This window comes from Rattus norvegicus, chromosome 3 (genome assembly GCF_021556685.1).
Source record: "Rattus norvegicus strain SHRSP/BbbUtx chromosome 3, alternate assembly SHRSP_T2T, whole genome shotgun sequence".
Lineage (NCBI taxonomy): Eukaryota > Metazoa > Chordata > Mammalia > Rodentia > Muridae > Rattus > Rattus norvegicus.
The window spans coordinates 56,493,076-56,511,163 of record NC_141536.1 but is presented as its reverse complement, the minus strand read 5'-3'; the positions used below and the strand labels follow the sequence as shown (position 1 = coordinate 56,511,163).

The window sequence follows — 18,088 nt, the reverse complement described above, 5'->3', positions numbered from 1 at the left end:
ATCCCATCTTCACATCCTTGTGTCAGGAGCTTCCTGCTCTAGACTACAGGCAGTCTCCTCTTATCCCCCAGCTGCTGCACACCGGCGAGCTGCAAAGCTGGTATTTACTGCCTTGCTCTAACAAGGCTAATGGTAATTTAATCTCTCCAGCTTTTAGCTTGAGATGGTGTTATCCTGCTCTATCTGTTTTCTTTTAGATTCGAGAGTTCTGACATCTCGAGGATGCTGAATGGACTGTCTTACCACACAACCTCTTTGCTCTTTCTATGGTGAAGGTGGACAGCATCACCCAACTAGAATCCTGGGAGCTCAGAAAAGGAACTGGCCACAAACCTCCAGGCTGTTTGAATCTTTTGTCTGATGAACCTTAATGAATGAGATAGCCGGCATACAATAAACATTAACTTCAATAATCTTCTTTTATTACCTAAAAATGACAAGCCAAATCAGTTCAACCCTGACCATGACAGAAACACAAATATCTCACTAAAATAAATACTAACTCGGTGGAGATGAGTGAGGCACTTGCCTTGGGCACAACATTTAGGGAGGCATTTAAAAAAAAAAATCCTTCGACAATCAAGATAAATGAAATTTTATCGCAGTAGATAAAAAATAAGATGCAAAAATTCACGATGAACAAAATACCTACATTTTAAAATAAAGGATTGTTCACAGTGCTTTGCTGAGCTATCTTGGATCCTTAGATGAAAGGGAAAATCAGACGAATCCTGCTTCATCTAGAAATTTGATTTTTCTGTGGTTCTCACTAGCTTTATCCCAGCCCCAAGATGTTCCCAGCATGGAATGAATGGCACAGCCTTTCCCGCTTCAATATTAATTCGGGGGATGAAACAAGGGCAGTTATTGTCAAGTTTAATCGCCACCTCTAGTCGACTAACAGCCATAATTATGGCCATGCTTTGGTTGTCTTTTCAGTAAAAAGGTATTTCCCAACCCCCAAACTAGTCTTTTTTGGTCCCTGGAATCTCAAGACATTTTACTACCAAAAATCCATTGCACAAACCACTATATAACCCGCTTGGAAAAGCGCATCTGACTGAATCTCTCAAAAGTTCCTCCGCCCACGGTAGTTGCCGCGGGTTCTGTCCTTGCTAGTCTTGGCCGAAAGTTGCCTATGCGTCTTCTTCCGATACTCCACTTTAGTCCAGCCCCCTTCACTCACTCTGCTCTCCTCTTCCCCTGCTTTGGGAGCAGTCTCGGGGTGCAGAGGCATCCCGGGGATGGTCTTGGGCGCACGACGGTCATGATCATTCGGGCTCCTCTTGAAGTCAGGGGACTGATGAGTGTTCAGCGCTGACTGGGGCAGCCTGTAGAACTTTCCAGGATACCTTTCTCTTGAAGGTGTGGAATGCTGACTTTTTCCACCGTATCTTCCTTTCGGAGAAGAGTTGAGGGATACACTACCGCGGTAGTACTTGTTTCTGCTTCGGTCTGAGTAGCGGCCCCTCTCGGAGGAGCTGTCATTGAGGCTGGAGAAGCCGCTGTCCCTGGAGTTGAGGTGCAGGGAGGAGAAGTTTTTGGTCAGCCCATACTGTGTTGGGGAGGAGCTCCGGGAAGGGTTGATGCTTGGTGTAATCTGCTGGTACTTCACGGGAGTCTGAGTCCGCCTCACTGCAGCGGCGTAGGAATCCTGGTTAACAAAATACTGGAAGAAAGGGGAACCCAGGATGGGGTTGCTTTGGGAACGCTGTAGAGAAGAGTGGGATGCAATCTGCCGCATGCGCAGAGTGTCTAACCATTGGCAGTCCGCACCTGCAGGGGAAAATGGAAATGAGCATCTTCCACGCCACAAGCTGCATGCCTAATTCATAAGCCCGGCTCAGGCAATCAATCTCAAGGCTGCTTGGGGGTGTGCCAAGCGTTACCATTCGTGGACGTTCCAGGCTATGTAGGTACATGGACCTTTTTCTTTATTACCACGAACCCTTAGCGGGAAAGGTCATTAAAGAACATTTTTTTTTCTTACTTTGCAGCCACAATCCGACTGCATTAGGACCTTCACATATATGGAACAGTGTAGTGTCCCAGCATCTTCTTCCTAAACTGCCAATTCTATATGGTTTACACGTCTACCAAGAGGCCTGAGTTTGAGGTTGCCTCTGCAGCCATGCGTGCCACGGGGAACATCCTGTGCTGGCCCATGACAGATAGACTGACGACAGCAAAGGACATATTTCTCTCCTGCCCAAAGCAGAATTGGTGTGGGGTAGATAGTCTGCTGGATTTCCCGGAGGTTTTTTTCCCTAAATGTGAGAAAAGGTTAAGACTGGCGCCTGGAGATTTCAGGGCATCACTGTGTTTACAGGGTAAGCCGGACACCACAGCAAATCCGTGGGCAGGGTGAGTATGGCAGCGAGGCCAAGAGGAGGTCATCCCTTAAGATACCATAGTCAAGAGTATGTGTCGTACTGCATCCACAGCCTACGTCACCTTTAGACCTTCAATGACGGAAGACAATACATTTTCTTAAAATGCTGACTGCTGGAGATGGGTCAGAGACTGTGCATCTCTGACAAGGCCACAGGGGACCCTGCAGAACCAAACTTTGAGATCCACTGAGGTGAGCCGGGTGGAATTGGGTTTTCTGCTACTGGCAGGTGAAAAGGGGTGTGCCTGATGTAACGGGCGAGTCTGAGTCTTCAGATCACATTGGAACAGTGAATAAAATGAAGTGGGGGAGGACAGAAGTGAGGTGCACAAGCTTGAAACCAGAGGAAGACCGGAGCTCTCCAGGGAGAAACTGTCTGGAGGAATTCCAGCAGGCGGTGGAATAATTTACTGCTTCCTAAGAGATGACTTGGGGTCTGGGCAGTGTCCTGGAGAAGGGAGCACCACGGTCAAATGTAGATGACCATAGGACCTACTTCCAAACCCACCTTGTTTTCTGCCATCCACCACCATCCATCACACCCTGATGATACAGTCCACTGACTATGGGAGAATGCATGGAGAAACCAGCCCCATGCATAAGTGTTACCAGAGGGAATCTGGAACTCAGCCTGATTTAATTAAAAACATGTTTATTTGGTGTCTCTCAACATGGTAGGATTTGAACTAGGTAAGGTGAAGGCATGATGTCAAACTAAAACTTAGAAGCCATTGGTAGTTGTTTTGTGTACTATCAATCTGGAAATGGGAACACTAGCTTCTCAGAAGAGAAAATACAGCAGAATCATAGAAAGAAGAATCCCACAGGCTTCATGGGGCGGGGGCTCCAGGGTCAAACAGGGTCATAGCTATGAAAGTCCTATAGAAGTAAAACATGCCCTGTAAAACACCAGGTATTAGAAAGAAGTCTTTTGCTGTTGTCTCTGAAACTCCTATGTAGCTTACATGGCCTTGAACTTGAATAGTTAGGTCAGCTGTGAGCTAGCCTACCCCTTACGGGATATGGCAGACATACTAGGCCAGGCACGCAGGCTTAACCAACATGAAGGAGCTTAGACATTGCCACAGGATAGGGGAGCATGTCTAGATCCAGACCTACCGTGTGGAATCACCTTGCAGGCCCTAAAAAGTGTCTGACAGTGTGCTTGTAGCTCGTCTTGGCAAAACCCTAAGCCCAGTCATGGTGGGCACGGTGTCCCCTGATGGTTATTTGCAAAAGAATATAAAGCAAACCAACTGTTGACCAAGGTGAAGGCATGATTTGCTGCTGGCTTTTGACTATTCTTCAGGATTCTGGCCACCCTGGCTGGTGGCCATTTAAAAATGTTTGTTCTGCTTGGCATGTCAGACCTTATAGTGGTCAATGTAGGGGCCAGGCTTTCATAACTCAGTGACAGTTGCCCTTGGGGGCAGTAAGATAGAGTCCTGCCTTTGTCTCCATGCCTGACAGAGACCTAACACATAAAAGCTTTTCTTGTGGGGAAAAAGAAGTGCTGTTGAGAAAGCCTGCATCCTGTGTGCCTGAGGGTGTGTCTCACGGTTAGGAGGGAACTGCCTGTGGCTTTGTTCACACCCACCTTAGCATATCTGTGAGCGAGCCTCAGTCCTACAGTCCTAGGGTTTCTCAGCCCACAAGTAGGGAATCAGGGTTTTGGCTTGAGTTCACCAGGTAAGGGCCAGTTTCATGGCCTGTCGGCTGGCCTTACATGCTTTTCTACAGTTTTAAAATTACTACCACATTATCTAGCACATGCATTAAGGTTTTCCTCTTTACGAGCTCTCTTAAATATGTGTGTATACAGGTGGTGCATGCGTGAGTGTGTGTGTGTGTGTGTGTGTGTGTGTGTGTGTGTGTGTGTATGTGTAAAACAGCTCATTCCACGAGGCTTGTGTGGTTAGAGGACAACGCTGAACCTCTCCATCCCGTCCCTCGTACTCCATTCTCATTTTGTTCATCCTTCCCCTCCCTTCCCCCACCCTTCCTCCCTCAGTGCCAGGCATCATCACCAGTTCTCAGGACTTAAGAAACACTTTGTTAGACACTCGAGACCCCGATATCTGGAACTCAGCCTGTAATGGGAATCTCCTAACCGACATTCTGGCCTCAGGCACACGTGCTGTGCTCGGACACTGACTTACTTGAGTCAGACCTGCTGCCAGGGTTGCCCTCTGAGCTGGAGAACAGAGTCTGAATGGCAAGCTGGACCGCCTTCACCTCATCCTGAGGCTTCGCTCTGTCCCACTGTATTGAGTGCACGTGCTTAGTGAATTTCGGTGTTCTGACATCACTCTGTTTAAAAATGAAAGAAAGAGAAACCTCATGATCATGCCTATATACATTTATAAAGTGAGAAGGGGAAATGCATGTTATTATGTCATTTGCCCAAATTAGTGAATTTGAATAAGAGGAACACTTTAATCTCCTTTCCCATAATGGACTCTAGTATCTCTTCTTCTCCCTTCTCCCTCTCTTTTCTCATTCTATGCCCTTTCCTACTTTGTAAATTATAATACTTAAAAATAGGGTTGTTGGGCTGGAGAGATGGCTCAGCAGTTAAGAGTGCTGGCTGCTCTTCCACAGGCCATGAGTTCAATTCCCAGTAACCACATGGTGGCTCACAACCATCTGTAATGGGATCTGATGCCCTCTTCTGGTGTGTCAGCAACAGTGTACTCACATACATAAAATCAATAAAGAAAGCTTTTAAAAAAAGATAGGGTTGTCTTCTCCCAGAATTTATAACATTCGATAGAGCTCAATTTACTTATATGATAAGAGATGTCTTTCATATTTGAAAAAAAAGATATCTTATTGAATAAACAGACATTGACCACTGTTTTCCTTAAGAGTACCTCTGGTCCAAAGTTCTAGGATGTACATAGGGAAGAGAACAAAATAAGGCTGTCACCGAGTGAGTGAAGGTGAGCGGGTGCACTGTGGGATGGGATGAGAGTGAAGAAAACCAGTATCGGGAGAGGATATCGGATCAAGATAACACGTCCTGAAACAGTCCTCATCACCAGATGCATCTATAGATTACAGTCTCTTTAGAGCGGTGGGTGTAGCTCAGTGAGACATTGGCTGGTCCCTTAAGCGGCCTTGGGTACACACAAAAAGGAATCTCTAGGATTCATACAGGGTGTGGTGGTACACGCCTTTTACCTCAGCGATCAGGAGGCTTGGGTAGGTGGGTCACTGCGAGTTCAAGGCCAGCTCTGGTCTCGTAGCAGGTTGGAGACCAGCCAGGGCTACATAGAAATATCTTGTCTCAAAAAAGACGAGAAAAGGAGGGAAGGAAGGAAGGAAGGAAGGAAGGAAGGAAGGAAGGAAGATAAAAAGGAAGGAAGGAAGAAAAAGAAAAAAAGATATCTTTAGAAGCTGGAAAGTGAACAATAGAGGAGTGGCATACCATCATGGAGTCGGAGGAAGAGGAGGAGGAAGGGAAGAAGAAAATGAGAGGGAGGAAAGGGGTTGAAGATAGGAGAGGGGAAGGGGAGGGAGGAAAGAGAGGACAGTAAGAAGAAGCAGTAAGAAGCAGGCATGGTGTGTTTGCAGAGTTGTCTGCAGGAATCAGTAAAAAGGTGGCTTCTCCTGGGTGGGTGGATGCAGGGAGAGGCCAGTTAACAGGATCGCTGACACACTTATTGCCTTGCAGGCTGTGGAGTGAGGTGGTCGAGGTTTGGGTCTCTGATTCTATAAAAGTAGACTGCGACAGCTCAGGAAATCTCAGTGGAGAAGCATGCAAAGCCCAGTCTGAGGGAGACTTCCTGCAGCTTGCTAGAGCCACTGTGAGGCTCACAGGTCGGGGCGAGGGCAGGAAAGAGTCACTATTCCCAGAGAGAAACACTGGCTGTGAGCACGTTAGCTCTGTCAGAGTACCCAGAGCCTCGGGGGTCCTTTCTTCTCTTCTGCCAAATAGAGAAAGCCATTACCCACCTCTCAGTATTTACCTGAGGTTTGTGGGACTGGGCAGGAGCACTTGCCTAACAGTTCTTGGCTCACGGTGAATCCTTACTAAAACTGTCATGAACGGATGAAGGGTGTGTGTGCCTACCAACGGAAGATACATACCGGTGTCTTCACGAGTCCCCAGGCTCTGTGCTATGACGACACCCCTCCAGCCTGGGCCACATGAGGTTCCTGCCTTTCTAGGGTCAAGTGCTCCAACAGCCAGGAAGACCTTGTTGACTTTTTACGATGTTATTAGCACTAGATACATTTTTTTTAATATAGAATTGAAGTATACTTTCAGAGAGATATTTTTATAACAGTAACTATGAGTTTTGTAAAAGACATGAAACTTTAAATTCCCCCTTTAAGCAAAGTTTTAAGTGTAAGGTATCCGTAACTTATGTATTGTATATTGTGAATTTTCACAACAGAATTGGCGCGTCTCTAAAGCTTAAAATGCTTCCACAGACCTCCTGCCATGCTTACAGTGGGTCCTTAGTGGGGTCCCCAGATCTGACTTCGCCCATCTGTCTGGCTTCATCAGTGTGCTCTAGGGACTTGCACTTGATGTTCACACAGCTGTTCTCTGATCTGACAACACAAGCTACCACCTCCAGCTGTTGTTTGTTTCTACCTGTTGCTGTCTGACAAGATAGTGACTGGTTACTCGTATCTGGGTTATTCTCGACCCAGTCAGCAGGTAGTAATGTATACTTTTGTGGAGATAGGTTTTCTCTGTGTAACAGAGCCCTGGTTGTCCTGGACTTTCTTTGTGGACCAGGCTGGCCTCAAACTCACAGAGAGCTGTCTGCCTCTGCCCGCTGTGGGCTGGGACTAAAGGCATGCACCACTATACCCGGTTAAGCACGTATGTTTTAATAGCATTGTTTTTTCAATATATATTTTTTGAAGTAGAAATGTATGGAGTCTTTTAATTTGGCTATAACAACAAACTCCTGAGGTGGCTGTAGGGTATGTGCTGGTATTTTGAACACTCATTGATCTCCTGTCCTAAACTCTTACTTCCAAGTGACTTCTACTCATTTTTTTTTTTTTACATCATTCGGTAGGGTATACACAGTATTCAATCGATATCTAACAACAGTATAGACTAGGAGTTACCCTCAATTCTACTCTCTTTCCTTCCTCGCACTTTGCTAGAGAAATTGTGTTCATCTTTGCATATGCAGGCTGGTATGTAATTTCTCTTCCCATAAGAGCACATACTAACCTGTAAGTATCCATAGAGATCTGACAAATGCCTGCTCACCAACAGGGGCTGAAACTCCCAACCTGTTTCCGGGAGCTTACCTCATAGGTGACGGTGCACTCCACTGTCTGATCCTTCACTATCCCTACGATCCACTTCTCCATTACAAACGGTGGCTGGAACACAAGCGTTAGGACAGCTTAGTATCAGAACGCAGTCCTGCGCCGCCGTGTGTAGTCGAGGACACTTGTGCCATACGTAATTTGCAAATAGGAACGATATCAGAATATCATAAAATCTTGTTGGCTTGTAATATATAACTGGGTTTTATGTATAAATATGTATTTGCAAATGTTATCTTTGGATGGCTGAATGAATTGTGTGCAAGTCCTATTGATGGGAGATTATAATCCGGTCTTCCACAGTCTCTGTGATTTTTTTTTTTTTTTTTGAGATAGAGTCTGGCTGTGTAGTCCTGGCTTAGAACTGGCCAATGATTCTCCTGCCTCAACCTCCCAAGTACTGGTATCATAGACGTACCACAATGTAGGTTCTTAACCTGTCTGGGCTGATCAATGGCCTGTCATTTGATCCCATCTGTGAGTTATTAATTCCTGCTGTTTGAAGCAGTAGCCCAAACTGTTCTCAATATGAAGATTCATGTCTTCCTTGAGGGTAAGCAGTGAGTACTGTAGAGACTTTGATAATCACTCGGATTTCAGACTATTGTTGCCAAGAGGCTTGTACCAATAAAGACATTGTGGTGCTGTTTTCCCAGGGTCTCAAGACAAAGGATCAATGAAGCCTATATATCTTGGATCTTATGCTAATTCTGATAAATTATTTTTTCATTTTCTTCTCATTGTCCTATCCTCCCAGGTTAGGGCTGCAAAAACAATGGCTGTGTACAGCATTGTTGGCGGGTTGGGTGTAGAATCTAAGAGACATTTAACTGGGCTGGTTTTGTATAAATTAAGATTGCTATTGCCCCTGTGGCTCTTTAAAAATAACTTCCTGTCCATTTTGAATGGCCTTCCCAATCCTATTTTTCCTGTAAGTCCCGTTAAGGTTGGTGTGTGGTTTTGCACTGGCGCATGACAGCAGAGACATCCATTTTCAGTTCTACAACTGCACTGCATTACTTTTGCAGTGAACAACTTCCTTATGGTAAACAGTGGCCACACTTCTTCAGGACAGAGAAGCAAAGGGACAACTGTGGCAACAGGAGAGGACAGAACAGCGACCCAGAGGAGAACACCTCTCCTTTCTAGTCCCTCAGACACCAAAACATAGTATGTCCCCACAAGGTAAGGAAACACCAAACCATAGCCTTACAGGTAAGTAATGCCAGGGAAGTGAATTCCAGTTATGTAGAGGGATTCAACCCTGAATACCAAACCAGCCTTTTGACAAATCTACTGTAAGTTACAAGGATTTGGTCATTCAGTCATCGTAGGTCTATGTGGAGAACACACAAGTCAAATGCCATGACTTTGTAGACTCTGGCTCTTTGCAAAAGGCTCCATTTGCTTCACTGAGACGCAATATACAGTTAAGTTAGTCATGTACCAGCGTTGATAGTTACTTGAGGTCGGGATGACCAGCCCTACTGATATGTGCTTTGTCTGAAGCAGTAGGCCTTCTTCTTCTTTTTTTTTTGGTTCTTTTTTTCGGAGCTGGGGACCGAACCCAGGGCCTTGCGCTTCCTAGGCAAGCGCTCTACCACTGAGCTAAATCCCCAGCCCTAGCAGTAGGCCTTCTATCACAGAATCTGATACATTTTTTTTTTCTAGTATGGTTGGGGAAAATGAATTATTTTCCATTCTGAGGCGCAAGTTAAACATTTCTATCAGATTTTCTTCAGGGTTCCCAGTGACTCTGTTTTAGTAATGGGCTCTCCAATCACTGTAGAGATTTCCAGTGTGAGCACACAGAGGTTACAAAGCAGGAACCTGAGTCTCCCAAGTGTCCTTGTCTCAATCCTTCTAGACACTGAATAGTTCAGGCTGGGGATGCAGCTTAGGGACAGAGCATTGTCCAGAAGGTACGAGGTCCTGTGCTCATCAGTAGCAGTGAAGGGCAAAAATGAAGTATTCATCACAAGTTTATTCAAAGTTTAAATCAATCCGGTTCCAAGTAAATATTTTCATTGATAACATCTTTTTTTTTTACTTTAATAAATGATAGAGTTGAGTCTGAAGAAACGTAGGATTAAAAAGAAACTTAAATGATACTTTTTTTTTTGTTTGCAGTGCTTTTTAGTTCCCACGGCATAAGTGGAATTTTAACAAAAAAATTATCCTCTCAATCTGCTAAATAAAATGTGCCTTTCAAGAGGCAGCTTGAGACCGAGCTGATGTGCATCCAGGAGCACAAAAGCCCACTGCTGCGGTATTCTAATGTCTTTGTTTGATATCTGAGAATTCGGAGAAGGCTTTTGAGCTGTAAATAGAACCTTACCTTTGTCATCTTTAAAATCTCTGCATCAGGGAGGCTCGTGTTAAAAGTCACGTCTTTTATGTATGCTATAGCCACTTCGTCTCCATCCATCTCCATATACATCTTCCATTTGCAATCCTGGAATTAAGAGCAGAGCCACAGAAGCGAATGAGTGAGCCGATTTCCCCCCCCCCCCACTTCAGTGTTTTATAACACACAACATATTCTAAATGAAGTCGTGTGGGAGCGCTTTATCTTGCCTTCTCCGAAAGAAGACATGAAATTAGATCCCTTTTGTGTATCTAATAACCCCCACTCAGTGCAGCCTCGAGGTGTAACTTTTTGCAACAGATCCATTCAGTGTAGGTATTAAACAGCATAGGGATGTCTCATCATTGGTACAAAAAGAATCACGTTCCTCCCTTTCCTATTCCTTTACCAGTCAGTTCTCTTGACCTACCTACCGCCTAGAACTGGTAGCGATGTGGGCTAAAGATGCAGCCCACTGTCTTCTCAAGAAGAGGAGAACGTCACTCGGATGTGATGACACGTAACTGACAGCTGAGCAGCTATGGGAGGCGGAGGCATCGCTGCTTTAGTTGCCCTTAAAGTGTAGTCGCTGCCAGCCTGTTCCTGTGTGTGAATGCGCGTCCAGTTCTGCTAGGGCCTTCAATGTTTCACGGAAGCTAGAAATTTAGATTCTTATGGAAAACCACTTAAGTTTTAATAATGGTATATTAAATTTACAGTTCTGTAGATCATTGACCACTGGGGGTCAATGCTAACTCAAACCACAGGGAGCTATTATACACCAGCAGAGTGCCTGAGGCTGATACCATCAAATGTTGGTTAGGGTTTGAAGCTACTGGAACTCCCATGCTCTGTTGCAGAAATACAAGTGGTATAATTACTTCAGAAAACCTTTAGCAATTTATTACAGAACTAAACATATGACCATGACTAAGAAATTCTACATGTATAGGCATTTAGATAGAAGAGATTGGGAAAAAAAAAAGATTTGTCTGGGTACGTTCTTAGAAGCTTTAACTTACTAGGTAATAAAGTGATCAATACTAATAAAAAAAGAGAATAGAACTTCTATATGTTCCTAGAGCAGACAATCCAAAAATTACTGATACATTCAGAAACATGTGTGCATCTGAAAATCAGTGAGAGAGAAGTATGCAGAAGAATGCATTAATGAACGCATTTTTCTGACACTCAATAACCATCTTTTGGAACAAACTTTCAGAAGATTGATTGCCTCTTCAGATGGAAAGACTATGAGAGAACTTTCTGGGAGTGGTAGGGCTCTATTGACAGAGCTTAGGGTAACATAAGGGGGTGTACGCACTTATCAAAACCAGCGACTGTGCACACAAGATCTGTCCGTTTCTTATTGAACCCTAATTGTACTGGCACGATTAGGAAGCAGGAGTGTGGTGTCTCTAAGCTACTTTGAAATGTGTTATGAAATAAGTATTGCTCAGGTGGCTGGAGAGATAGACAAACGATAAAGGGAATGACCAGAGTAAAATGTTAACGGTTAGTTCAAGGTGCGTATATGGGGTTTGAATACAAAATCATTGCTGTAGAAAGAATTTCGTAATCAAACATTACACATGTACGCAATTCGGACTTGATCTCTAGACTGTAAATTGATATTGTCTCTTACATTTTTCTGAAGAACCAAGGGTTGAAGGATCAAGCATATCACAGCAAGCACACACAGGTTGAAACGAGAAGGCACTTTCCCGACAGTGACTTAAACCCTTCTCTGGAGCAAGTTTAGATGCAGTTCTAGGCAGGAGGAGCAGCAAGGAGGCTTCTGAAACCCTACTGGCTTCCGTGAGGAGCCAGGACTGGGGCTTGGGAGAGCCACTGGAGGACCTGCAAAGCCAAGCTAGGCTGGTGCCTGCGGGAGGGCCTCCCTGCCCAGCTACATTCACCAGGTTGCCAATTAGAGGAAGCGAAGGTTCCTGCAGTGAAATGAACCTGCTTTCTCACATCGGTCACAGTCACCACTGAGGACTGGCATGTCTCTCGTCTCTCAGGACTTCTTTGTTTTGGAGCCACTGCTATAGGGGCACAGGGGCCATGGGCTAACTGGGGAGGATGATGACTGTTGTCATGACTGCCCTTCTCAGAAACAGAACCTCCCCAAGGCAGTTCGTGAATGCAACACTTTAAAAAGACAGAACTGTTTTTAGTTCTGTTTCTTTGGCCTGTCAAGTTTGGGAATTGGGCTAGTCAGAGGCATTGTCAGAAGACATTGCAATGACTGGCCTCCCTCTGCTTCACTCGTCTCATAACCTGTGTTGCCTTCCCTCTTCACATGGTGTCCCCTTGACACTTTGTGCTCTGTTCTGGTTAGTACAAGCCTCTGGACATGCCTGTGAGAAACTATTTAGATACACTGATTGAGATGGAAAAACCCTCTTTAACTATGGGCTTCACCGGTTCACGGGCTGGAGTCCTGGACTGAGTACAAACCAGAAAGAGAACTTAAGCACCAGCATTCGCCTCTCTCTGCTTCTTGACTGCAGATGTGGCCAGGTGTCTCAGGCTCCTGCCACCATGAATTCTCCATCATGATGGGCTGTATTCTTGAACTGTGAGCCCAAATAAACTCACTCTTAATTTTTTTGTTGTTGTTGTTGTTGGATATTTTTGCCACAACAACACAACAGGCAAATAACACGAGCTCCAACCTCCGTCTCCTCACCCTGGGGGAGCTGCTTGCTGTTCTTACTGTGCTGGGCACGCTGCTGGCTGCTTAGAGCATGTGATTTTATTTGTAATAACTCAAAATAATCCTGCAAATCAGGTTTACTTTCCCTTTAAATGAATGAGGAAAACGAGGCTCAGGCAGGTGAAGGAGCTTTCCTGGTATGTCTTGACCAATGGTGGTAAAGACGAGATTCTAACCAGGAAAGGAGCCAGGAACACCAGTGGGGAAGGCAGTAAAAATAAGATGGTCCCGGCTGGTGGCTGGTTCTGCTGAATTCCAAATACTGAGAGGGAACAACCCAAAAGCCAGAGGCCAGAGCTCGTCCCTGCAGCTACTGCCCACTGTTCTCCAAAGCTCAACTCTGAGGGGCCCTGATACAAATAAGACGGCTCTGCCTTTCATTTTGCAAATTGTATTTGTCTTTTGTTTGAAAGACCTTTAACTGAATCATAAAAGAAGACAGCTTCAGAGGCCATAAAATTCTTGTCAGGGAAGCACTAAGAAAGGAGAACATACGCCAGTTACAAAGCTGGGAGAGAGACCAGGTGGAGCTCAAGGGAGGCACTGATCTTAATTTGCTAATCCCCTGACAAAACTCCTAGAGCTTATGGGTAGCTGTGACATCATTGTCATATAGTTAAGAAAAGTAACCCACAAAAAGGCACACGAGGAATTCTCTAAGTCCTGCTCATTTTCAAATTGACCTAAAGTGTCCTTGAGGCTACTCTGAGTTCCACAGGACACAAACACAGAGGCTGAGATGACAAGCAGCAGTGCTCATCAGTGGACTGCTGGCATTTTTCTTACTGACTGCTAAGCTATATAGGCCAGTGTGATGGTGTGTGGGACAATGACAGGTAGCCTGGTTCCCCGTTGAGATAAGGCTTGAAACCCTGGAAACTCTGAAGGGATGGTAGGCGCTTTGCCTGTTCCTGAGTACCAGGCCCCTGTCACTAGCACAGCCCCCCCATAGATTTGTGGCCATCAGTCATCTATGGGCAAAGCCCCTCCACACATAACCATTTTAATGAGGTACCTAAATGCTTGGAGGCTTAGCCAATAAGCTTTCCTTCCCAGACACTCTTCCCTGCAAAAGGTATTTAACTTCAGGCCCATACTGAGAAGGGGAGTATGGTTCCACCATGAAAATAAATGCCTCTGTCTCTTTTCATCGGGATCCACCATGGGGAGCCATGGAGAAGGCCTTTGCCTACAGAACCATCATCTAATTTCCTGTTGAAGGCCTCCCTGCACTTCCAGTCACAGCCACCACCAAACCCAAGCTCAAGCCAAGGACTATCCCTGCCAGACCAGCTGGAGCTCTCCCTCCTCAACCCAGGGCTAGATCCAGCTTGTCCCTGGAGCAGTGTCCCGAGACCTCCCTAGGCGCAAGGAGTAACTTCCCAGCATCCTGCCTCCCCAAGTGGCTGTGCCCTGTGGTGGAGCAGACACAGGACCCATAACCCTATAATGGTGCACATCGGTGATCCTCACACTCAGGAGGGAGAAGCTGGGAGATCAGGAGCTTGAGGCCATCCCAAGCTACCAGAGGCCTAATATTAAAGAAACAAAACAAAACCAAAGTCCCACATATTCCCAAGCCTCCTGCAGGGTCTTATATATCACTGCTAGCTATTCATATCTTGGTCCTCACAGGGACCAGGTTCTGATTTAAAAACCATTCACCTCATCAGGGCGATTGATTGACTGGCTTGAGCTAATACAACCTCAAGTTAGCAGAAACCTGAGTACAGACGCTCAGTGAGAGCCGGTCAAGAGTGACTGTGGTCATCTGAACAACCCTTGATCTTGACAGGCCTAAATCAAACGCTAGCAGCTATAGTGAGACTCCTTTTCTAAAACCATCTCAGCCTGGCTACGTGAACTATACCTGTTGATGACTATTGTGGGGACACATGGGGGAAGGTTACAAACTAAGTCATTGCTATGGAGAAATGGAAGAAGGGGAGATGTAGAAGAGTGTGAGCTTAAAGCTCCACCTCCTAACCCTGACTTCTAATTTTTATTTTCCCCCCACCTAATCAAAGCCATCTGATGTAATTTTTCTGAATCTCACTACTCTTTTTATTTGGTTCTGGGTTTAGAAAGGTCTCACCCTTTACCCCTAGTTGGCACCACACTCACTTTGTAGAACAGGCTCTGTAGAACATTTTGTTGAACTTGTGGCAATTCTTGTCCCTGCATCCAGAGTGCTGGCATTATAGGTGTATACCCCCATGTTTAGCCCAACAAACATTATCCTTTTTCAAGAAAAAGATTTATGTGTCCCATAAAAATATCACTATTTTCAGATGAAATGATAGTATACTTAAGTGATCCCCAAAATTCCACCAGAGAACTCCTAAACCTGATAAACAACTTCAGCAAAGTGGCTGGATATTAAATTAACTCAAATAAATCAGTATCCTTCCTCTATTCAAAGGATAAATGGGCTGAGAAAGAAATTAGGGAAACAACACCCTTCACAATAGTCCCAAATAATATAAAATATCTTGGTGTGACTTTAACCAAGCAAGTGAAAGATCTGTATGACAAGAACTTCAAGAAAGAAATCGAAGAAGATCTTGGAAAATGGAAAGATCTTCCATGCTCATGGATAGGCAGGATTAATATAGTAAAAATGGCCATCTTCCTGAAAGCAATCTACAGATTCAATGCAATCCCCAACAAAATTCCAACTCAGTTATTCACAGAGTTAGAAAAAGCAATCCTCAAATTCATTTGGAATAACAAAAAACCCAGGATAGCGAAAACTATCCTCAACAATAAAAGGACTTCAGGGGGAATCACTATCCCTGAACTCAAGCAGTATTACAGAGCAATAGTGATAAAAACTGCATGGTATTGGTACAGAGACAGGCAGGTAAATCAATGCAATAGAATTGAAGACCCAGAAATGAACCCACACGCCTATGGTCACTTGATCTTGACAAAGAAGCTAAAACAAACCATCCAGTGGAAAAATGATAGCATTTTCAACAAATGGTGCTGGTTCAATTGGTGGTCAGCATGTAGAAGAATGCAGATCGATCCATTCTTATTACTCTGTACAAAGCTCAGGTCCAAGTAGATCAATGACCTCCACATAAAACCAGACACACTGAATCTAGTAGAAGAGAAAGTGGAGAAAAGCCTTGAAAACATGGGCACTGGGGAAAATTTCCTGAACAGAACACCAATGGCTTATGCTCTAAGATCAAGAATAGACAAATGAGATCTCATAAAATTGCAAAGCCTCTGTTAGGCAAAGGACACTGTCAATAGAAAAAAATGCAGCCAACAGATTGGGAAAAGACCTTTATCAATTTTACATCCAACAGAGGACTAATATCCAATATACATAAAGAACACAAGAAGTTAGACTTCAGAGCACCAAATAACCCTATTGAAAATGGGGTACAGAGCTAAACAGAGAATTCTCAACTGAGGAAACTTGAATGGCCGAGAAGCACCTAAAGAAATGTTCAACATCCTTAGTCATCAGGGAAATGCAAATCAAAACAACCCTGAGATTTCACCTCACACCAGTGAGAATGACTAAGATCAAAAACTCAGCTGACAGCAGATGCTGGCGAGGATGTGGAGAAAGAGGAACACTCCTCCATTGTTGGTGGGATTGCAAGCTGATACAACCACTTTGGAAATCAGTCTAGCAGTTCCTCAGAAAATTGGACATGGTACTACCTGAGGACCCAGCTCTACCACTCCTGGGCAAACACCCAAAAGATGCTCCAACATGTAACAAAGACACATGCTCCACTATGTTCATAGCAGCCTTATTTATAATAGCCAGAAACTGGAAACAACCCAGATGTCCTTCAACAGAGGAATGGATACAGAAAATATGGTACATCTACACAATGAGTACTACTCATCTATTAAAAACAATGACTTCATGAAATTCTTAGCCAAATGGATGGGACTAGAAAATATCCTGAGTGAGGTAACTCAGTCATAAAAGAACACACATGGCATGTGCTCACTGATAAGTGGATATTAGGCAAAGAGCTTGGAATACCCATGATACAACTCATGGACCACATGAAGCTCAAGATGAAGGAAGACCAAAGAGTGGATGTTTCAGTCCTACCTAGAAAGGGGAACAAAATACTCAAGGAGAGTAGAGGATGGGAAGGACTTGAGAGGAAAAGAGGATAGAAGAGGAAAAAGAGGGGCGGAGTCAGGCATGGGAGGAGATGGGGGAGATGTACAGAGGAGAGGGTCAGGAAATTGAGCAGAGCTGTGTAGCAATGGGGGTTGGGGAACTTGGTAGGCACCAGAAAGTCCCAGATGCCAAGAAAGCAAGAGACTCCCAGGAATCCAGGGGATGACATTATCTGAAATACCCCACAAAGGGGAGGGAGAACCTGTAGAGACCATATCCAGAGGTTAGGCATGGGCCCCCAGGTTGAGGGATGGGGCCACCCACTCATCTCCAAAATTTTAACCCAGAATTGCTCCTGTCTAAAGGAAATATGGGGACGAAGTGTAGAGCAGAGACTGAAGGAAAGGCCATCCAGAGATTGCTTCACCTGGGGATTCGTCCCCCACACAGACAACAAACCCAGACGCTATTGCTGATGCCAAGAAGTGCATGCTGACAGGAGCCTGATACAGCTGTCTCCTGAGAGGCTCTGCCAGATCCTGACCGATACAGATGCAGATGCTAGAAGTCAACCATTGGACTGAGCACAGGGACCCCAGTGAGGAGTTAGGGGAAGGACTGAAGGAGCTGAAGGAGCCTTATCTGTCATCAATGGGAGGGGAGGCCCTTGGTCCTGTGAAGGCTTGATGCCCCAGCATAGAAGAATGCTAGGGTAGTGAGGTGGGAGTGGGTGAGTGGGTGGGGGAGCACCCTCACAGAAGCAGGGTAAGGGGGAACAGTATAGGGGGTTTGCAGAAAGGGGATAACATTGGAAATGTAAATAAATAAAATATCTAATCGAAGAAGAAGAAGAAGAAGAAGAAGAAGAAAAGAGATTCATGTATCCCAGGCTGGCCTCAAACCTAGTGCTGGCAACCATCACGATGACTGGTTTTGTTAAACAGAAGGAACACATTTTTATCTTCTTTCACAAACGGAACGTATAAAACTAATTTGGTCCTCCTCTGCTCCGACAGGCCTCAATACTGACTTGCTAATAAGAGCCCGGTGCCTGGAAGTGCAATGGCTATTAAATGTGACTGACAGCCACAGCACCTTATTTTGGTCAAGGTAATTGACACAGGCAGATGAGGCGATTTGACGGAGATCACACAGGTAGCCATCGGTGAGCTGGGTTCCCATTTGAATCAGGGCAGTTTCTTACGATGCTCTGAAAAG

The 18,088-nt window shown here is 44.9% G+C and overlaps 1 protein-coding gene across 2 annotated transcripts in view; it reads right to left on the bottom strand.

Annotated features, from left to right (window-relative positions):
• Positions 1 to 400: 400 nt before the first annotated feature.
• The window catches only part of Map3k20 (mitogen-activated protein kinase kinase kinase 20), a 159,365-nt gene continuing 141,677 nt past the window's right edge, over positions 401 to 18,088 (bottom strand). For both annotated transcript variants that reach the window (NM_001398993.1, XM_087652488.1), the window contains 4 exon segments: positions 401 to 1,776; positions 4,552 to 4,702; positions 7,676 to 7,750; positions 10,035 to 10,151. In NM_001398993.1, coding sequence (NP_001385922.1) covers positions 1,070 to 1,776; positions 4,552 to 4,702; positions 7,676 to 7,750; positions 10,035 to 10,151 — 1,050 coding nt within the window. In that variant the 3' untranslated portion in view covers positions 401 to 1,069.